General features: G+C 40.5%; 1 protein-coding gene across 1 annotated transcript; it reads left to right on the forward strand.

Annotated features, from left to right (window-relative positions):
* Positions 1-16,053: 16,053 nt before the first annotated feature.
* AHSG (alpha 2-HS glycoprotein) lies at positions 16,054-22,719 on the forward strand. Its single transcript, XM_065672633.1, has 7 exons — positions 16,054-16,335; positions 17,739-17,849; positions 19,070-19,154; positions 19,875-20,038; positions 20,320-20,433; positions 21,167-21,247; positions 22,091-22,719. The coding sequence occupies exons 1-7, from the start codon at positions 16,132-16,134 to the stop codon at positions 22,367-22,369; spliced, it is 1,038 nt and encodes a 345-aa protein (XP_065528705.1). The 5' UTR covers positions 16,054-16,131; the 3' UTR covers positions 22,370-22,719.
* The last annotated feature ends 275 nt before the right edge of the window (positions 22,720-22,994 follow it).

Below are 22,994 nucleotides of genomic sequence, written 5' to 3' on the forward strand. Positions count from 1 at the left end.
AGCGAAGGCCATCGACAGGCCTGCAGGGACTGGACCATGCCTAGATCTGGAAGTCCACAGCAAAATGCAAACATAGGCTGTGGAAGCACAGGTGAACTGCATTCTTTCAGACAGACAGACTGGTCAATATGTCCAGGTTCTAGTGACTGATAAAGTCCAACTACAATCAGGCTGTACTGTTAAAAAAAAAAAGGCCTTCTTTGCTGTTAACCCCACCTCAGTCTTCATTTTCCAAGAATAAAAGAGCTACTCTTCCCTAGTCTGCTCCAGTATAGGAGATTCTCTGCTCATCTTAGAAGCCTTTTCCTACACCCACCTCCACTACATTCAGTCCAGAGCAGAGTCACCAGATCAGGTTATGGCACTGCAGATGTCATACTGGACAAAGATGTCATACTGTGAATACCTGGACAAAGGTATTCACACTTCCCTGGCTGGCTACTCCTCAAGACACCATCAGGTGCTGCATTTCTTTAGCAGATGCTTCATGCTAACAGTCCAATCATCCTGAAATCAGGCTAAATGCCCACATTTTCCTGTCCCCTATGCTACTGATGAGCTTGCAGCACCATGTTCACAACCACACCGCCCCACTTTTCTCTTCTTTAAGTTTCATGCCACTTCTCAAGGTCATCTGGCCATTTATCTAGCATATCCTGATCCTCCTTTACTAATGGTGCCCTCTTAAATGCTGACAACAACTTGCTTAAATGTGTCCCTACCAGCAGTGCGCATAGATGTTGCTCAGTGTGCTGAGGACATTAATGCATATATTAAAGCAGGATCAGTTTCAAGACTAACCCGAAGTATCTGGGAAACGTCACTATCAGTTTTCCTTCAAGCTGATACTTTCAATATTTATAGTACACATTTTTGTCTCCCCTTAGCCAGAATTGTAATATGAAAGTTAACATCTTTAGTAACTCCCCATATGGCAACTGTCACTTACTAAAGCCCAGGAGATCTACCACGGTTTCCCTGGCTGTGAAAATTTACTATCTTGAAAATTATGCTGTGATATAACCCAACACTGGTTAAAGCTTGTTACATTTTATTCAATATTCTTCTGCCTCTCCTACCTTCCCTTTCATACTGCTCTTCCCTCCAAGTCTATTAGTAAGCCTTACATGCTACTGTTACAAGTCTAGCAACCCTGTTGTTACTATTTGTAAATATAGGAATTTTTTTTCCTGTTTTCCAATCACAAGCCTGATGACCCATTCACACATTTGTTAGATATTTGTGGGATAAACAATTCCATGTGCCCAGTCTGAAAGACTTCTAGGACAAAAAGTGCCTTGTCCTCAGTGCCCACTTCCCACTTCCATCCATGAAAGTGCACAAAGCTGTCCAGATTTTGCTGGACCATTTTCTCTCTTCTACTTCTGCCAATGGCTTTTATATTCTTTAGGGAAGGAGAATCCAGGCAGTTTGCTGCTAATTCCTGTGGCAGCCAGAGCAAGGCTACAGATTGTGACATAATGAAGAGATGCAGCAAAAAAATTTATGTACCATTCTCATTGGGCATAAATGGACTTGGATTGTCCATTGTATGGACCGCAAACTCCTTGTGCATGTCCACAAAAATCAAGCTCTTTTCAAGATGCAGTCCTCTAGTTAACTCATACTCAGCCTCAGACCTGCTCAGCTATTGAAGCATCCTCTCACCAGCCAGCAGTCTCCAGTTCTGAACCCACGTAGTGTGGGCTTGCTTTGGGGAGGTCCTCCTCCCCTGAAAGGAAACCAAGCTCTGTTTCTTCCCTAACACAGGACTCACAGGCAAGACCCCTGCCATGGGCTGAGGCCACTAACATGGTATTTCTTACTTCCTCCACCCCTTTCTGTTCTATTACCAGCCTGGCAGACCTCTTTTTCAAGAACCCCACAACATCTGTCACCAGGCCCTTCCTTCCTCTGGAGAGGATTCTAAGTCTTTCTCTTCTAATTTTCATTTATTTATAATATTTTCACACAATTCTCCCTCAGACGTCTCTAATAATATGAGGCTCACCTTAAGGTGTATATATGCACTAATACTTCCTGCCTGCAGTTAATACTTTCAAGGCCAGTGCAGGATTTTTGCATGAGGTTCTCAAAAATGTACTGAAGAACAAGGTGAAAGAGACTGACCATGAACTTCTCCTTATTGCATCACAGTGTGATGGTCTGGGTATTTACTAGAGAAAGCAAGTGCTTTGATGTTGACTTAAATGTTGTTCATTAACTTCTTTTCCATCTCCCATGTTTCAAACTATGCTGAAACAGTATTTGTTCCTTTGGAGAACATGTTATGTAAACTCCTGATGAAAAGTAAATATTTTTTTTGAAGGGACTGGTTATAACTGATCCAGTCTGAAACAGCTACTAGAAAGGAGCAAAGAAAATTTCTCTTTTCTGACATCATTGTGTTTAGGTAGGCAAATATGACAGCCATTATCACATCAGGAATAGCTTCCAGGCAACCACTGGTTTTATACCTTCTGAGAAACAGATGAATATTTAGTACTGTGTATCATCCCTTCTTCAATGACATATGGTTGTATTTTTTCCATAGGCTGTGAGTAGAAGATTTAATATTTGAACAAAATCACCCTTGTATCTAAAACATTAGTTCACATCACAAACACTACAAAGGCCAGGAAAACCACAATTCCTATCTTTGGCACCCAGCAGCACTGCGTGGTCTTGTAAGTCCTTCATTTTAAGTCAGTACTTGTCAGTACTTGTCACCTACAGATCTCCAGATGCATCGCCAAACAGTGATCCAGCTTCATCATGGGGTAACCCCTATTCCGCAAAGAAACTGACACTAAAAGAGCCAGTGCTTCCAACCACGACTGTAATGCCAGTGTTAGTCTTGCTTTGTGTCAGCGGTTTGCCCAAATGATCTCCAGAGATCTCTTCCAGATGAGTTTCTATGATTCGGTGACTTGATTAACCTTAGATTATCCAAGTTCCCCACTGGCTGCTTTTTTTTTCCCATGTGCCACCTCACTGGATCTCTGTGAACCCAACTCACACAGTGAATGTGCCAGAGAGCTAACCTTACCATAACGAATGATTCATTTTCTGCTGGCATAGCTCCTTGCATCACCTCACCGCATAGTCAGATGAATGACGGAGGAATGCCAGGGAAGGGTGAGAGCCTGTGGCTAGGAACAGGGGACGGGACCTCCCCTTTCCGCAGCAGCTAGTGGCTACATCAACTGGACTGGTAATGTCAACCTGTGCCTCAGGGGCAGACATGGGAATTGAGCCTGATCCATTCTCCACGCCTGCCCCATTTCCACAACCTGTCACAGCGTCACAGATGTGGTTGAGTACCTCTGATGGACATCTGCCAAATTGCCCCGAGTTTCCTGCAGTTGGGAAGCATTAGGCATGAATTCTGGCATTCGGTCTGCAGGCACCAAGTGCAGTGGCAGTCCCGGAGTCCAGTGCTTAATACCTGTTACTAGCACCATCTCCTTAATTTTCTCCCAGCATGTTCACCATCTTACTGAAGGTACAACCCCCTTCAACCAGAATGTGTTTTTCTGGGATATATCACTGGTTTGGGTTTTCCAGTTTTCTGAACACTAAAAATTACAAGCGTTAAGAGAATTTGGCTGCAGGCAAAAAGTATTTAACCCCATACACAGCACCTCCCCTAGTTCCTAGCTACTTTGAAGCAACTTTGGTTTGTCAGTTCATGTTCTTCTGCCTTAATAGCTTCTCTTCAAAAACATGGACACCTTTCTGCTCAGGTCTGATTTCTTTGACCTTTGTTACACAGCAAACTTGAACTTCTACTCTAGGAAAGCCTGTTCATCTGTCCCTCTCTCCTACCACAAGCTGCCCATAGTATTCTGCAAGTCTGTTTAGCACTGTTTTGATATTTCTTTTGCTCTTGGTAACTTTCCATTCTGTAGTCCCTTCAAACTTGGCTAAACTGGTTTCACAGCTCAAGTTCTCTGTTTAAATAACCATAACCCAAAAGCCTAAATACAATCTTTAGTGTTAACTTTCCCACATTGTCCCTAGTCTGAGGGGACGGGCTGTAAATGCAGTCAGTAAGCGAGAAATGTTTTTTAAAATATCTTCAAAACTTTCAAACTGGCTCTTCCAACCTGATTAGTTTCAGTGGAATTTAATGGGCTTTCCTATTTTTCCCTCCCTCTATTGTTTTCACAGATTTAGTTGCTGGTAAGTTTTAATTTGTGGTATCTAAAATCAAAAATACCAGATCTCCAGTTCACCTCTCTGCTCTACTCAAGATACCGACCAGTCTAGCTCATTGCACAAAGGTTTTTTTTCCAGAGGCACTACTGCACCCTCTCCAGTGTTTTTGGTAAATATAAACTGGATTCAGACAGAGTGGGAACTGAATATGGAAATGGCTATTTCAGAAATAACCTAGTATGTGGACAGTTCTGCCCCCAGACAAGGTGTTTTGTGTTAAACCCCAGCTACAGAAAATGTTTGGGGCTGGAACAGGGGAAGTTACTCCTGAATAAAATCTACTGCTAGCATGTTGGAGCCACACACATCTTCTCACAGACACATACTTCTCAAGGGATCACTACTTTCTCTGGATTTATTTGCGGGCACCTTTGGGGTGAGTTACAGTTGATTTCAGAATGTAGAAGAAGCCAAAGAGCATATATTCCTTGGAAAGCAATTAGTCATTTCCTTGCAAATGCATATTGATCCTAACAGTGGGACCTAATTTTGACTGAGTCTGTAGGCCCTAATAGTTTATTATTTTTCCAAGAAAAGGGTTCCCCCCTCATTATTGTCATAATACAGAGCAGAAATTGTTCATTTCATCTTGCCTTAGAGTTTACTTTCAGTAAAACTGAACAGAAATTATTTAATCAGTCACCCTCTATTTACCTTTGATATCAAAGCAAAGTTAACATAGGCAGCTCCGTGATGCATGTAAAACAAATCCCACCAGAGACCATTCCAGGATTTTAGGGGAAATTATTTGTATCATTATTATTCTATTGGGCTGCCTGCAATTTTCAGATCAAATCCAGTACATTTTTCCCCCAGTATCTGCAATGACTTCCAAAATTATGCAGATGATTATTTTATTAGCCTGTACCCAGATGGTAGACTGCCAGGCACAGTTACTGTCATTGCATCTAGCTCTCAGTAATGCAAGTGTTACTAAGAAAACAGCACATTTGGCCACTGGTTATATAAATTAAGACCAACCCAACAGTTACAAACTCAATTCAAACAAAATCAATAAAAGGCATGTGAATCATCAAAGTGGTAACATTAGACATAATGTTCACACTAATCTTTTCATTTAAGATGTCTAGCACAGCACTGAGATGTGGGAAATGTCTGACAAGCTACTCCTGCCCCGTATCATCATTTCTCATTGACTTTATTTATAGCCAGTTCTATTTAAAACAATTCATCACTGATGTTGCAATTTACACTATTGGTAAACAGTGCTGAAAGACAAAGTCCTAACAGCAAACTATAGTAAACAAGGAAAAATACATATTCACTTTAAAAGATAATTTTTGGATCGTAGCAATCACGTCCATTTGTGACATTCACCATGACAGAATGGTAGTGGTGTTTATTCCAGGTCTGTATTTTTTATAATGCAATGTTTGCCTCTTCCTACCTCAAAGAGATTATTACCCTTACAGTTTGTAAAATCATTTTGGATATGAAAAGCACAGAGTATAATACTGGCTGTGAGGATAAAGTACCCAGTGTATTGTAAGATTACTTATTGAATCACAAAGCCACAAAACTGCATGGCTGCAAAGAACTTCCAGAGATGATTCTGTACAAGGAGGCTGGATCAACTGTCTGGTATGTACAGGGGCTAATGAGTTGTTTGCAGCAGGCAGCCATCAGAGTTCCAGTTATTTGAGCACCCATCCTGACTCTAAGGTTTTTTCAGCTGCTGAACACTCCCCTCCTTTCCCTGCTTTGATTTTTTTCCTTTGGGTGTCCATCTCATCTCCGTGGCTCCTTTCAGCAGTTGTGGACTTCTTCTCTGGCATCAACACTAGCCCTTCTTATTGGGCAGTCACAGTGGCCAGCTTGCCTCAGGTGTATTTACACTTAGCCCCAAGACTGCACAGTATTTCATTCTTGCTGGGCACACGGACCAAATATGGTCTGGGAATTCCTTTCCCCCACTAAATCTTGGTCCCCTCTCTCTTCTCTGCAGTTGCCCAGTGCACTCTGTCTGCCTCCCTAGAAAGATCCCTGGGAAGGAAGGTGATGGCAGCAGAAGTCACCTGGCTTCCTCTGTTGGACTGTAACAGGTAGGTAAAGAACTGTGGCAGTGTTTGCTGTTTGGAAAACTGCTCCCCATCTTCTTCAGGATGATGCAGAAGGCCAGATTTGGCCCACAGGCTACCAGCTTAACCCCATGGGTTAAGGCATGCCCCGAAAGTGTGAAAGCATAATCCACAAGAGCAGGACTTAGCATATCAAGGAGACAGCAATATAAATACACCTTACACTGTTTCAGAAATCTGTTCTCTATCTTTTCAAGCACAGCTGGGAAGACTGTACTGTTGGATCTGGATGAGCTCGAAGCCAAGTGTTATATTAAAAACCGTATGCCACAGGAGGCTTGTGAACACAGGACTTTTGTTGAAATGTACTATATATACTATATCTGCAGATTGGGTTTAGCTTTACACCTTGATTCTTCTGGCACAGCTGTTCACATTAGGAAAGTCAAACATGATGATAGATCTGATGGCCGGCACTGTCTGATGCAAACATGGGAAGCAGGAAGCAAGCAAAATCAAAGAAGAAAAATGCTTCTCTCCATTAATGCACAACAGCAAACAGTCCAGCCATATTCTTGCTGAGAGGAATTTGATGTCTCGGTCAGTGCTTTGCCTAATGAGCTACCAACATCAATCTGTCATCATCTGTATTATTTGAAATGGCCTCTGCTGACACAAGGTATATTCATGCACTGGCCCTCCTGGGCACTTGAGAGTTCAAGTCCTGGCCAGTTTATACCACACTGAATGATAATGAAGGGTAACAGAATAATCATTGCCTTCTTTCTCTCAAGGGGAGGCAAGAATGTTGTTGTAGGGATCTCCCCCAGCCAAGAATGGCTTTTGATTACAGAGCAGGGAATATGTTCTCTGTGCACAAATAGTCTCTAGCAGATCTTTGCAACTGTGTTTTAACTCTCTATAGCACATGTAGCACATCCGTATTGGCATTTCCATAAGCCTGTCCCAAGTATCTGACTCTCAAGGACTTGCAAGGCTATATCAAAAGCTGAGAAAGACATGAACACTGACAGTAGTGGGAAATTTTAGGCAAAGAAATCCCCTTTTAGCACTCTGTCTCTACCTATTCCTATAATACACACAAAACATTACACAATAATCTTCAAGTACTTCAGCTCAGAAAATTATTTCCTCTGGAAATACCTACTGAGATTTCAGATTGCAAGACTTCTAACCAGTACCCATCAGTTCTCTCAAAAACTGAATAATTAACTTGCAGCATTATACAACAGCATAATGTAAGCTTCATATGATGAAGCAAATAATTTGTCATGAAACTTCAGCCAAATGACATCTACTATATTCTTACTGGTGCAAAGTTAACAAAGTCTTGCTTCCTTTCAGAAAGTACCTGGGAGTTGCCATACCATAATCCTAGTCAAACCTTATATTTCTGTGTTAATGCATCCTAACAACTGTAGCTGAGTTCCAGGTGACTTATATAGCAAGATAAATAGAAATGTTTAACTCCAGTATTAACAACTTTTCTGTTAGGAACTCACAGGTTTCAAAATGTATGAACTCATTTCCTTTTCTGTAGCAAGTAAATACTACGTGTTCCATTTTCACAGTGAAAGGCTTTCCTCCAGGTATGCCAAGGACAATGTTGTTTTCAAGACTTGTGTGTGGACTACAAGATGGTTTCCTCCCTCCTTACATATGCCAACATGCATAATTTCCAAAGAAACATTTCATACCAAACTGCTCTTGGTAAGCAAAGAAGATAAGGCAAACCCTAGAGTGGCATTTCCATGTGTGCTCTTAGAGGCAGATTAGGCAAATAGCTGACAAAACAGAAACACAGCAGACAAACTCACCATTTCAGGTGGTTTTCAATCATTTTGCCTTTTGGAGTCCTAAATTTTTCCAGTGTAAGTGCTGCCCTCTGTGTAATAAACACAGGTTTAAAAGTCATGTTACACGCTACTAGAGATAATGTGAGAAGGGCCCTGTGAGAATTCAGAGAGGTGATAACCTCGAGGACAAACTGAGAAATGGGATTTTTTCTGAAGAGAGTGAGAGACATACCTGTCAGTGTCATGGCTGAACGGCTCAAAGAGATTGTGATGGCAGAGGGGATGAGGTGAGCCCCACATGAACAGTTGAACAAGAAGGTCTGGTCTTGGCCAGAGCCTTGCAGATGAGAAGAGAAAATTGGGTTTGATGTTCTCATTAATGGGGAACTGCTTGGAGATACAATGACATATTCAGCAGACTAGTATAGAGAGTATGAGCAGTGGTTGTGCTTAAGAGAATATTATAAGGAAATTAGCCTATATGAACATTTTGAGCTATAGTGACAGATAAAATAGGGATTTCAGACATGTTTGGAAGAAAGAAAATTATGATGTAGACCCAGATTAATTGTGCTAACAAAAGAACTCAAAAAGACACAAGATTCCCTTCAAGATACAGGCTTGTGTGCCAGGGAAGGGGTGCTGCCACCAGCAATAAAGAGCTGAAACAATTAATGGAAAAATCAGAAACTCATTGAGACCAACAGTGCTCAACAGAACAGTAGAGGGGATATGCCAGAGGCAAAGGCTGAGATGCCCACTACAAAATCTTATAGCCTCACCAAAGCGGTCCTGTGAGTTATCTTTACCTGTTTTATTCATAAATCCACAAGTACAAAAGCAGTATTCTGCACTAGCCAGTTATACATTGTGTACACATTCTGTCTGGCAGAATTCTGTATACAGTGTACACATTCTATCTGGCAGGATTTAACATTACTTTTAGGTTCAGAATTTCTGGGCTAATCGTAAACAAAAGTATAGCTCTTTTTTCTTTGACATTACAAAATTTAACAAATTCACAAACATATCAGGAAAAGGTGTTGATCTGCACTTCTTTATATAAATGTGTCAGTGGATGTTATTTTTAATCAGTTCACGATGTGTACATACACATCTCCCTTTCTTTTAGACACTAAGGAGAAGGTCACCTGGGCATCTTTATCTATTCAGAAGTCCTTATATTTATTGCTCCTGACAGTCTGGAGTCCCTGTTTGCTGTGAATCTGATGTTGTGTAAATTACGCAAAGAAAGCTGTAAGCATAGCTACTTTGTTGTCATAAAAGTCATCCATACTTTATGTCTAACATGCAAAATTCCTTAAGCAGGAATGTCTATATAATTTCTTTCAAATCCCACTTACTTGGGAAGACCCACTTCCCCTACTGCAAATGTGTTATTAATATACTGTCTCCATGTTATTAAATTAAAATGTCCCTGTCATGTTTCCTATCCCAGTTCCAGTTTTTATCCATGTAGCTGGAAGTCAGCAGAAAGAATTGAATAAATGGGTGATTTAGGGACATGTAGCAGTAAAAAAACCTTCTTGATCATCTGCCTCACTAAAAATAAATAACTTTAATTTTTTAAAAACCCTCTTACTTGTCAGAATTATGTAAATCTCACTGGGATATTGATTGAGGTTGTCACGCTCCTGAAGGAGTGCTCCAAGGTGAGAAAGCCTATCAGTTTGCCAGCCTCTCACCTGCCATTCCTTAGTCCTGCCTCTAAGTAACATTATGAACCCTCCTGCCACTCATGCGAACGAGCCTCGACATGGAAAAACATGCACCACTGTCAAAACAGTAGCCCAGTGTAAGTAGGTAACAATTTCATGTTCTTAGACTGCCACAGCATGAGAATGAATGTGTAGCTTTTTCTACAAAACTCAGTGGAAAAAGCACGCGCCAAGAGCAAATTTTGTTTCTCACATCAAAAATATGACATTGCAGCTGAGCATGTGGGAATCCAGAGAGCACAGCAGGTTTCCCTAACACTTGCTACTAAATTTCAGGATTTAACTCAGCAAGGGAAGATAACATGTGGAGTTATCATGTGGAGTTCTCCATCAAAGAGACTAACGGCATCATAGAACATGACAGCATCCAGACCAATTGTGCATTTACATCTTCAGACATTCCTGTAAGTAGAAGAAATTCATGCAGCATGTTTCAATTTGCCTTTTTTAACTGGTGCCATGTGTCTGTGGGTAGCCTGGTGATGCCAGGACAGTCATTGGTTCTCACAGTGAGTGGAGTTTAAATTCAATTAAGTTGACATGCTGTTCATGGAGACAAGGAGAGGTCAGTTTGACTGCAGGGTGTCTGTTTACTCAGTGTGAAATACCCTGTTTCTGCAGTCTGATGCACTGTTTGCACCTGCTCTTTAGCTCTGCATTTCCTTCCCAGGTATCTTGCTTTATTTGTTCTAGGTTCTGATATGGAGCAGTGGTCACAGGGAGTACCCATATAATCTGTAAACCCAAACTATACCATAAAGACAAAAGAAAAACTTTAGTAGCTGCTAATCTCTGATTTCACAGTTGCCACCTATCCATCTCCAACACAGCTTTCCCACACCCATCAAATTGCACAGGCATGATACTGAGAGAACCATGACATCCCTGCAGGGCTGAAGCAAAAATATCCCACTGTTACGAGTTGCATGGCAACATAAATAACTTTGACCTTGATAAAAGGGTAAAAATGTATAAAAATTTAGGAAGGGGGTGTTACATACCAGGACAGCATAACACAGGGTAAGTCATACAGGGGCTTGAAAACCCTCAACTCAGAAAAATGCTCTTGTTACTGACTGCAACATCAACACACATTGCAGAGAAAATGCAGATATGGGGAGGAAAATTCAAATCAATCAAAAACTTCACTAAGACAAAACATCTTATATAATCTTCCCACTGGGAAGAGGAGAATAGACTTTCATGTAAAAAATGCTAGTTATGTCACTTGATGTACTTCTGGAAGGCACTCAAGTATTTCAGTGGCACAGACAATAGAAGAACAAAATGGAGCAAGAGAGAAAAGGACAGAAATAGACTTGGTTGGCTTTGTATGGGTCAAAACTCAGAATTTTCGTTACAGTAAGAATTTCAGAATTCTTGCCAACTTATCATGCTCTTTCAAAAAACAAACAAAAATATCAGTACAGTTTATGAAAAGAAACTCCAGCAAATAACATTTCTCTAAAATAATAAATACTAAATCTGGGAGCCCAAATTTCAACCCTTTTAATCATGCTACATCTCCATTAAGTCCAGGAATCCCTAAATTTTTACTGACTGGCATCTGATTTGTCTGAGTTTTAGATTCCTCTAATGCTTATGCTTTGAATAGATCTTTCTACCCAGCGATATCAAAACCTTTTACAAAATTCAGTGAGTTACTTCAGATCACTGAAGTAAAATGGAAAATAGTTATTTCCATTTTACAGTTAAAATTAAATAGATATTAACAGATTGAGATCAGAAAAGTTGAGTGTGAAGGAATCTCTAGCTGGGCACCCAAAACTAGAGGCTCCCAAATTAGAGGCCATGTCTGCACATTTTATTTTGCACAATAAGGAATCTCTCAACTGCAAATACTAGAGCAGACCATGCCACATGATCAGCCTTCCTTCTCTTAAAGATTCTCGTATATGTATAAAAAAAACCCCCAAACATATAATGTTCTACGATTACAGTCTGGTAAAACTGTTCACACTTAACAGGTTTTCTGGTATGGGAACACTGAGGGACTTGGACTGTAGCGAATCTGAGTCAACTTATATCTGCTGAAGATTTGCCCGTGTAGTGGAAAGGGGAAAATAAGACTATGCAAACCAATTAGTCTAACTTGTCTTAAGGTTTTTCTCAGACTTATTGCATTTTCATACACTTTATTTTTAAATGCTGATTATACTGTCATTTAAGGAAGCAATATGCCGCCTTGACAAGACTGGTCACTTTAGCTATCTGACATTTTCCCTGCAGACATTTTCTTGCCTTAGCGTGCAGGTTTCTGTGTAGGTGGTGGCTATATAGAAGACAGCCCTGATGTTCCAAGATCTTGTGAACTCTATGATCCAAAAGTAATGTACTTAATCAAGTGTAAAGCAAAAGGTGATTAAGTTTTGCAGTACTGTACAATGCCTGGCTGCTCAGAAATGCATCTTTTGATGTGGTGCAGAGAATTGGAACAGTCCTGTCTGCTTTACCAAAAAATGACGGTTTAGTAATCTGAAAAGAGAGCCTCAGAAATCCCCACAAGTGTTTAACTTTGATCTGAAGCTTTAGAAAGATGATATTTATCTGTTTGCTTGTTTAATTTGTTTGAATTTTAAGCTCTGGAAGGTGTCAGCTTGACGTCTTGCGGAAGTAATTCTTTGCTTTTTTTCCAGATGAGGTTGAGCAGGGGCAGCAAGTTTCCAATCATCACCAGTTGTTCGAAGCATCCAACCAAGAAAAAAAAGAAAAAAGAAAAAAGAGAGAAAGCAAAAAAGAAAAACCATCAACTCACCTTTCCATTGTGGTTTATATGAATTATTAAGAACTAAGAATCAGAGGTGCCTCAATTCTTGAGCATAAAATCAATACTATATTTTATATAACAAGGGCAGTAAACCCAGCTTGTTCTGCTTCCAAGCCTTGTCAAGTCTCTCAGGCAACCTAATTCACTAGGGCCAAAGTCTAACACTACTGACATGAAAGGTGGATTGAGGTGGATTGAAAACTGGCTGAATAGCTGGGTCTGGAGAGTAGTGATCAGTGGCCCAAATTCTAGTTAGAGGCCAGTGTGACCCTCTGGCAGTGTACCCCAGGGTTCAGTCCTGTTTAACTTCTTCATTAACGATCTGAATGACGAGGCAGAGGATACCCTCGCTAAGTTTGTGTATGACAAAAAATTGTGAGGAGTGGGTGATATGCCAGAGGGTTGTGCTGCTACCTAGAGGGAACATGACAAGCTGGAGAAATGGGCTCACAGGAACTTCATGAAGTTTAACAGGTCTGAAACCTTGCACCCTGGAGAAACAAAAACCCATGCACAAATATATGCTGGGGCTCACCTAGCTGGAAAGCATTTGGCAGAAACAGACCCAGGAGTCCTGTCGGGCACCAAGTGGAACATGAGCTAACAATGTGCCCTTGCTGCAAAGAGGGCTAACAGTATCCTGGGCTGCACTAGGTAAAGTGTTGCCAGCAGCTTAAGGGGGATGATACTCCCCCTTTACTCAGCACTGGTGAGGCCACACATGGAGTGCTGTGCCCAGTTCTGAACTCCTCAGTACAGGAGAGACAGGGACATACTGGAAACAGTGCAGCAAAGGGGTCTAAAGGTGGTTATAAGTTGCTGGAACATCTCTCCTAAGAGGAAAGGCTGAGAGAACTGGGGCTACTTAGCATAGGGATGAGAAGCTTTGGGTGATCTTAATGTATATCAAGACCTGAAGGGAAGGTGCAAAGAGGACTGAGCTTTTTGCAGAGGTACCCAGCCAGAAGACCACAGGCAATGAGCACGAACAGAAATAGGAGGTTATGTCTGAATATCAGGAAAAAATTTTTACTGTGAGGGTGACCAAGCATGGGCACAAGCTGTCCAGAAAGGCTGTGGAGTATCCCTCAGAGGTACTCAAAAGACATGGTTCTGGACAACTCTTTCTAGATGGCACTGCTTGTGCAGTGGCGTTGGACAAGATGACCTCCAGATGTCCCCTCCAATGTCAACTATTCCATGATACTGTGATTCTGTAAAAGACTTGTTCACTTCAATGGGGTTGAGATGTGACCTTCTGCCCATGGAATTTAGCTCACTTTCTTGTGCTGTAAGAACTATTTGCAGCCATTACTAAAGGACAACTTTTTACTATGTTCCAGACATGAAAGAGAGAGAATAGATCTCCACTGAGTTCACTGAGAAGTTATTTCTGCAATTACTGCATCTCAAGTGAGGGTGACAAAAAAAGGCCAGTCATGATGGGACACAGGCCTGCAGGGAAATTACATCAGGAATCCCACTTTCAGAAGGGAATACTCAGGCAGATCTGTATCAGTCTGTATCCAAAAGGTGAAAGGCTCCTTTGTTGTATTACCCGTAGCCAAACTACTTGATTGCACTTTCAAACTCCATTTGCAGACATAAAAATCAAATAACAATTTCTTCACACATACAACAAGCACCCAAAAAGTGCTAGCTGCAAACATTCTGCATTGCACTGAGTATTAATAATCATGTGGGCACATTTTTGATCCTCTCTATGCCAGCAAAGAAATTCATACCGTCACCAAGAGGGGAAAGTCTTCAGTAAGCCTACAGAAAAACTGAAAAGAGGTGCATCAGACTTCAAAGTATTTCATTTTGTCCTGCTTAGTAAATGCAACACTGCATGTGAGTGACAACTGAGAGGGAAGAAAGAGGATAATAAATCCTGGTTTTGCTATGAGGTTTTAAGTTGTTCCTTGAAAATGGAACCTGAAGTTGACTGAATTGGGTTATATATTATATTTAGAAAAATATATTATATTTAGGAATACTTAGAGCTTGACTGCAGAAATGTTACACATCCTAGAGTACTTGCAACTCTGAAGTGGAGAAGATGTAACCTAAGAAACTGAGTAATGACCACACTAAATTTATAAATAACGATTATATGATACTGAAGTGAAAACCAGTTTCAGTGCTCGGCTGTTGGAAGTTTTCCTCAATGTTTCATATCAGAAAAGGAAAAAGGGAATTAAAAGATTCACAGGATAGAAACTGACCTATGGATCGAAAATAAAGAGTAAGAGACTACATTTTAAAATAAATTTGTCATGATTCAAAAGATACTCGCAAGGATCACCCAGAATATGTTTTTGGAACACCAAACCTTCATCTTTTAAGTGTTCCAGGCCAAACTGAAGAAGACAAATGATCATCCACACAAGAGAACAAATGCCAAACAGCACCTGCTTCAAGTGTCAGGAAGAAACAAATCATGCTTAGAGCAAATTTTTATAGCAAGAGAGAGGAAAAGCCTTTCTTTCCCCCAGGAATCTCTTCAATATGCAAATCCTAGTATTAAAAACTTACCTCATCCTATACAGCTCAAAAAAATCATTCCATCTTTTTAGTCTTTTCCCATTCTCTTTCTTCATCGCTAAACGCGTCCAACTGAACCATTTCTACTCAGCTACATTGTAGAAGTTTTATTCTGCTCCACAGAACATTTTTGTTATCCAGTTACTGTTTTGTAAACATGTACACTGTGAATGTAAGTCCAGCACTCCTCAGCATTAAAGCAGCTAATTTTCATCTACATTCTCCTTAAAACTCTTTTGTGTCTTTTAGGTCCTTCTGCCAAATCCTCAAATCTGTACATGTTCCAGAAAAATTTCTGCAAGATGCCTGGCTTTGCAAAATAAAATTCCAGGAACTACTGGAAATATTCAGATTATTCAGAAAAAGAAAGAGCTGATTAAAAAGATCTAGAAATTATGTCTCATTTCCTAATCCAAATGAATTTAGTAGCAAAAGTTGCTATACAATTACATTTACTGTTGAATGTGATCCTTAGAACTGTTTCAAATTCCATTTTCTAGTTTATCATGTTACTGATCTCACAGTTTAGACTGGTGTCTGGTGAGATTTTGGCCCTAACAGAATGTGTCCTGTTTACAAGAAAGTGCAATTAGCTCTAGCATCTAGCTCTACACATTTAACAGGAGGGATCATATTCTTCTTGCATGCACTGTATTTGTTTGGTAGAAAAGTGTGTAGAAATTCTGTTATATTTTTGCTGATGCTTTCTTCTTCAGCTGCTTTAGCAGACTTCGCAATATCCTACCTGATAAAATTTACTTTGGCCAATATTAATCAGTCAGGTTCATGTCCTAACATTTACTTTTCTCTTTTGTTGTTTGCAATGCCTCTTGGAACTGGGACAAATATCAGACATGTGCTCCTGCAAAGTCTGTGGTATGTACTATATAAATGAGACCCCAGTTCTAGCAACCTAGCTACCATCTGAACAGTATTCTTAGATCTTTATTTCTGAAAGGGACTGTTTTTCCCCAGGTGCCATGAAGGCACTAGTAGCTTTAATATTGCTTGTTCAGCTTGCAATTCACAAAGCTGTACCAGCAGCTCCCCCTGCTCCCTTGGGCTGTGATGACCCAGAATCTGAAGCAGCAGCTGAAGTAGCTGTGAATTATATTAATGGCCACAGTCAGCATGGATACAAGTTTGCCTTAAACAGAATCGAGAATATCCGTGTGCTACCCCAGGTAAGTGAGGAGCTTGCAGGCAGAGCACTGTGCTAACCTGGAGATGCTGGAAATGACCAACAAGCCCTGCCAAGAGCTGTATCCTCACACAGGGTAAATCAGCATGGCTCTGTTGATTTAAATGGGGCAGTGCCACCTGGTAGCAGTAGAGAATCCAGGTCACTGGAATGTATCTCTCAAAGAGCAAGACAGAGGGGGAGAGAGAAATGTTCAGATATTTTTGTACAGTGCTTGAAAGGCCTGAGTTTAGAAATGCAGTATGCTTGCTAGGGCAGGTCCTTCACAGTGCTGATTCATGAGCCCGGTAGCTAATCTGAAGAAAAACTGTGAAGATACTCTTCATGATGCAGGTAATTATTTATTGGCTAAATGCATACTTATCATAATTCCATGTGATTAGTGATTTTGTAGTAGGCATTAATTTTACCTAATACCCTATTGAGCTGACAAGGAAGCCGAATAGAAATAACTGCATCTCATTTTCACTAAGATCTATTGCCATCATTGTAAGCATCTAGAAAGGCCATAGAAATGGTCATGAATACAATGTATGTGCCCATTCAGAACCTGTGATTCTCTCAGATCATTGAAAAATGTCCCAAATATTAACATAACTGAAATTCCATGGTTGTTTTCTATTTGTTATGAGAGACAGGATATCAAAGTCATTTACAAAAGACTAAAACAGACTAATGAGATTAGAAGCATGCCCACAGTTACCCACACAAAAACACTGGTGACACTGCTTTGATCATATTTACTACTTTTATACTAAAATAACTTTATTGGTTTAAATGTAATTGCTCATGACTCAAACCTCAGAGTTAATCTTGGAGCTAGGGAAGCTCACTTCTGCCCTTCCCCTCACGTCTTATGTTAGAGTTGCAAAGGTTCGGGAATAACCATAAAAGACCCTGCAGTCTATAAAAAACATTAATACTGGGGCTGGAACTTAGCTGGTGCAATTCAGTGCCATTCCAATGGACTAAATGGGACTGGCCCATGTGCACCAGTGTTTACTTGGTATCTGGTTTTAGAAACACAAAGGTTTTTCATCAACAAAGACAGCTGTTGTTTTTTTAAAACTACCCAACAACAAAAAAATCAAGTTAACTTAAGAGAAGTGTTCACTACATACAGGCTGTGTTTTCCAACATTTATAGGCTAGTTCCTTAGCTGGAAAAATATCAGTGTGACTGTCTTGACCATGACACTTACTCCAGCTAAAAAACCTGTGTTCTGTTTCTTATGAAGTTATATAGTAAAGACTTAGTTACTCTAGTCTATACCTGGAGCTACCCAATGACAATCAGCAACAGAAACCACAGCACAGCTCCAGAAAAAAAATCTGATGATGTTTTTTGAAGTAATTACTACAGTTCCTGTGTTGGGTTTTTTTCCAGGGGCTGAATAATGACATAATATTTATTGAACTTGACTTATTGGAGACCACATGCCCCATTCTCAGTCCTACGCCTCTTGCAAATTGCACAGTAAGGAGCTTCACAGAACATGTGAGTATCTAAAACACTACTAGCTTGGTCCAGAGGTGTATTTTCAGTACGTTGATGCTAGAGGCTATCATCAGATTTCCAAGCAAACGTTGTATCACTGTTATGGTTTGTAACCACCCAATCACCTGTAACCTCCTTGATGATTTTGTTGCCTTCATGTTATGAAGGATTTCTCTTCTAGTTTTCTTTTATGTCTTATGTGAAGAGGACAGGTCACTGTCAGCATAACATTCCACATACAGTTCACGGATGCCATGAGGCATTGTTTAGGGCCTCCACATTCAGCCCTGCATGGTCAGTTCAGATTTCATTGCATCACTGTGAACCACAGACAGGGCAGGTTGTGAATCTGTGCAAACACAGCCTTCCATTGGCTACATGTGGGGTGTTATCTAGTGAAATGCTTTCAAGTCTAGCCACCTAGTCCTGGTCAAGACTACAGAAGAGCTATTCCCTTCAGACAGGGCTTTGCCTTCGAAGTAACGCCCAGCTGGAATTTACTGGCCTCAAATATTTTGTTCTTATGCAAGTGCCATCCAACTGTGAAAAGCTTTCCATAACCATGCAGTGGAAGTGTTGTCTGAGTATAGGTTTCTAAGCAGAAAACTTAGAGAGCAATTGACAATTTAAGACTGCTGTTTCTAGAATGGGGCCCAATCCACAGAGCTCATGACTAAATTTGAATTCTGACCCACCCCTGTATTCATCAGGGCTCAGATCCCATTTTCCATCTTGGGGGAAGTAACTCTAACTGTTCCCTCTTCCCGGAGACTCCAGCGTTGCCTTTGATATCTCCCCTCCTGGATTGCATTGCATGTGAGCCAGCTTGCACAAGGCAGCACACTGCTGTTAGCATGGCCACTGACCAGCTGAGATTAGTGAGAACATTATCAAAATGCTCTGCAGAAGGACTTAATTCAAAAGTATTCATATTCTTCTTCTTTATGAGGGAGGAACCTGAATTAAATGTGCATAATCTGGCTACACTGGCACTTCTGATACTTCTGAGATCCAGATTTGGATCCAAATTTTGCAGCTCTGGTCTGTGTTTTACAAAATCACAGACACCTGGACATGCCTCAGCAGCGCCTTTGCAATCAGACTGATATTGCCAGGAACACTCGGCCAGGATCTCTCTTTTGAATCTAGTAATAGTCACCCTTTTCATAAATTCCTATTTATCTGAACAATGTAACCCTTTGATTTTTTACTCTGTCCAGGCAGTTGAAGGTGACTGTGATGTCAAACTGCAGAGGGTGGATGGAATATTATCTGTACTTGCTAGTAAATGCCACTCACATGCAGGTAAAGACTTTGCTATTTAAGTTTGAATCTCATTTCCTTCACCTACAAACCCAGCCCTCTTTCTTTGCTCCTTTCTACTGTGACTACTAGACACTATAAGACTCTCTGGGGAGCAAGCCCCATATTTGACCTAGAGTTTACTGGTACTGAGACTTTTCACTCAGAAGTTTAGCCTAGAGAATTTGATTCCTTGTTGTTCTGAATTTACTGAAGCTTGCTGATATTCAGAGTCCCTTTGCCAGATGCAGCTTATTTACTAAATCCAGCATTTTCAATATTGCCACTGGTCATATGAGATCTCTTTGCTCTGTATGAGATATCTTTAGTACTACTTTCAAAACTGGTGAGTTAATGAAATAACACACTCATGAAAAAAAAAAATCCCAATAAATGAAAATACCTTCATTTTCCCACCATTTCTTGGTGAGCTGATACGTATTTTCGTTGGTGTCATGGATAGTTTGCCTGAAAGAAAATTTATTAAAACCTGAGTAAGAACATTCGAAATGCGCTGCTGAAGTCCACAGCACTTTTAACTTGCAGACTTCAGTAGGGCAAGTCGTGTGAAACACTGCCATCTATAGTCTGTACTGCAAAAATTCCTTTCGCTGTAATTTGGGACTGATCATGAAACAGTATTTTCTGTGGCTGAACAGCTCTACAATGCCTTTCAAAACAGCCAATCGGATCGAAACATAATCTGTTTGATTCCTCCCACAGACTCAAGTGAAGATGTTCTCCAACTCTGCCCTGACTGTCCACTGCTGGCAAGTCTGAATAACACTGAGGTATTAACAGCTGTTACAGCTGCACTCAGTGACTACAACAGCAAAACTGCTGATGCTTACCTCAGACTCCTTGAGATTGGAAGAGCCAAAATACAGGTAATTGCTAGAACTATGTCTGCCTTCCATGTGAACAGAATATTTCTTCAGGGGTAACTGTACAGTGCTAACTAGGTATGTTTGCAAACAGATTGACCTTGCTCTTATTTGCCCTCCTAAATTGCTCTTGATTTCCTAAGCATTTTGTGTCATTTTAGCTACAGGATTCTTTTTCACTTCAGCGAGAGATGCAGAGTTAGAAACCACAACATTTGCCTCTTATCTTTTGTCAGCAGCTCTCTCAGTGCAAAGTCATTTAAACAATTTTCCTGTATTAACAGTATCACCCAACGCATACTGTCTCTGTTGAGTTTGCCGTGGCTGCCACGAACTGCTCAGCAGAAGTCGCTAAAGTTAATGTGGAGGCTTGTCAACTACTGCCTGAAGATCAGTCTGTAAGTAGGGGTGGAAAAGCAGCATACTGTGATATGCTCACACTTGTGCAGGAATAGCCCTTTGTGAGGATGAAAGTACAAGAGTGGTATACCATCATTACATGCTTTTCAATATATGATTCCTAAAGCTATATCACGCCTTTCTTTTCTCTCTGAAGTATCTGCACTGAAATCTGATATATTTGAATACATTTCAAAAAGGCCTGAGGACTAAAATGTCTTTAACACAAAATATTTTGAATCAACAGAATATATATTATTTTTTAATTCTTTTTATCATGAGCACCTGAGAAAATCAGGCTGTTTGTACTGGGCAGTACACAAACACATAGCAAAAGGGCAGACTGTTTCACCTTCCTATAATTTAAGTGCAGTCATTTTGCTTTGTTCTGACATATAGGCTCTTGAGAATTATACTGTACACTTTATAATGCTATTTTATTTTTTTTTTTTATTTCTGATCAAATTGAGTCCTAAGCAGTTTTAGTGGGTGGGAAGATTCCTATATAGTCTTTCCCTCATCATATCCAGACATACAAAGGATATTATTCTAGAAGAATGCAGGCGTTTCGCTGATTTGCTGGTTAGGCATTTAAACAGCTTGGCTTTTTTGTCCAACAGACAAAACATGAGAAGATGTAGCTGTTTCTAAATATACTGATAACTAAATATCGTAATGCAGATCTCCTGTATTTTATAACTATTTCCTATTGACTATGTTCTGCTTTGCCAGAATTTTGGTTTCTGCACAGCAACAGTGGTAACACGCCCCTCACAGCATCTCAAAGTGGACTGCCAGCTCTATGGACATCAGGTACCAACACCAGATATTCCCTTCCTTTCCAGAGTATTCTAGCCTACTAAACTGTAGAAACAATCCCTGAGTTTACTTCTTTTGCTGTCTGTGATAACTTGAGTTTAATTTTGTACCCTAAAAAAACAGGTAAAGTAGCCCCTGATAATCCCATGGATTTCTGTGCCAGGAGTTATGTCATCTCTGCCATCCATGCTTTTTTTCCAGTTTTTCCTCTTAACTATCTGGAAGCTTCACATGTCTGATGGAGAAAAGGGAACCAAACTCTGCTCAGTTAGGGGGATGAAGCAGATAGATGTCAAACATAAAAGAGCCATTGTGGTAGATGAAATCAGCTGGGTTTTTTTACTAGTAGTCCTTAGATGTGACTGAATTCAGGGAGCCTGATCTGCGCTGCTACAGCAACAGGAGGGAAACATATACATGCTAGCACCAGGGTGCTCTCCAGGTAATTTAGTCTCCATTTGGTTTGAGAAGTACTAGGTGGTGGTTGAATACTTTCTATGGACCAGAGCTCTTGGTAACACAAGAGCTGTCTAGGAGGTATATGAAATAAAGAGTAAGACAGCTAGTTTTGAATGCTTCCTCAGCTGCATAGGTGGCCCTGAAAGTTCATGTAGCACAGAATTTGGTGCTAATGATCTGCCTGATACTAAAAATGTGTTCCTGGGCTCCTATGTATGTGTTAAAATGCAAATCAAACTTCTGTGATGGTCACGAATATTTTGTACCTGATTGGAGGTCTATATCTAGTTGGGAGCAGGGTACCTATTAAGAGGTCAATCATGTTTCTATTATGAATCCCAAGATACTGAACACAAATACAAACTTCTTCTTTTCCAGCCTGGAGTTACCTATGCTCAACCAGGCCAAGGTACATCAGCTGGACTGGTGCCCAGCGTTGTACAAGGCTTCACAAACCACAATCTCAGGCTCTCCCACAATAACCCTGTTGCCTCTGAATCCAGCTCTTCAGAATTTCCTACTTCTGTGCTCTCTGCAAAACCTGTAGCAAAGAGAGCAGTTGCAGAGGTTGCTCAGCATGACAAAGTACCTCGCCCAGTTGGCTTTGTGCCTCCTCCTCCTCCATGCCCTGGGAAGATTCGCCATTTCAAGATATAGGCTGTGTTACAGACATAGCACTACAGCTAAGTGAAGCACCAGTATGCAGCAGCAGCATCAACACACAGGCCACAGCATCAAGTGCAAATAGGTGAGAATGCTTGACTCTGAGCCTAAATGAATTTTACCCTCCAGAGGGCAGAGCTGTGGCCAGCATCTTGCAAAGGCCTGGTTCAAAATATAGATGATTGCTACATACAGCAGTTCTTTTCCCTACATACAAGGATGCTCTAGTTAAAATACAGAAAATAGTGTTTCAATGAAACTGTTGTAAGACCTATACAGCAGTTGCAGCTTGTGATAGAAACATCACCTGAAATGTTATTGCACAATAAAATGCTCAACAGAAATGCTTGGGTATCTTCTATCTGTATATATTTTCATTTAGTTGCAAGTATCTCCTTCACAGCATTATGAGTCATATTGTAGGCTTGATCTCAAAAACAGTAAGCTCCTGCACTTCTCATCAGCTTCACTGGGATGTATGGGTACTGAGCACTGTAGAAAATCAGGTCAGTCCTTTCTTTTGATCACACACCAGTAACACTGAAGAAGTGGCAGGAAAAAAATGTACTTATCCCTTCCACCTGTAGTGTTTCCTAGCATGTACCTACTTTTATTATCT

Source organism: Lathamus discolor, chromosome 3 (assembly GCF_037157495.1).
Source record: "Lathamus discolor isolate bLatDis1 chromosome 3, bLatDis1.hap1, whole genome shotgun sequence".
NCBI classification, from domain to species: Eukaryota; Metazoa; Chordata; class Aves; order Psittaciformes; family Psittacidae; genus Lathamus; species Lathamus discolor.

Excerpts from the sequence above, each read along its gene's own strand:
- AHSG (XM_065672633.1), top strand. The coding sequence starts at position 16,132 with ATGAAGGCACTAGTAGCTTTAATATTGCTTGTTCAGCTTGCAATTCAC. Across the intron at positions 17,850-19,069 it reads TAAGGAGCTTCACAGAACAT|GCAGTTGAAGGTGACTGTGA; the intron begins GTGAGTATCTAA and ends TACTCTGTCCAG. Across the intron at positions 19,155-19,874 it reads TAAATGCCACTCACATGCAG|ACTCAAGTGAAGATGTTCTC; the intron begins GTAAAGACTTTG and ends TTCCTCCCACAG.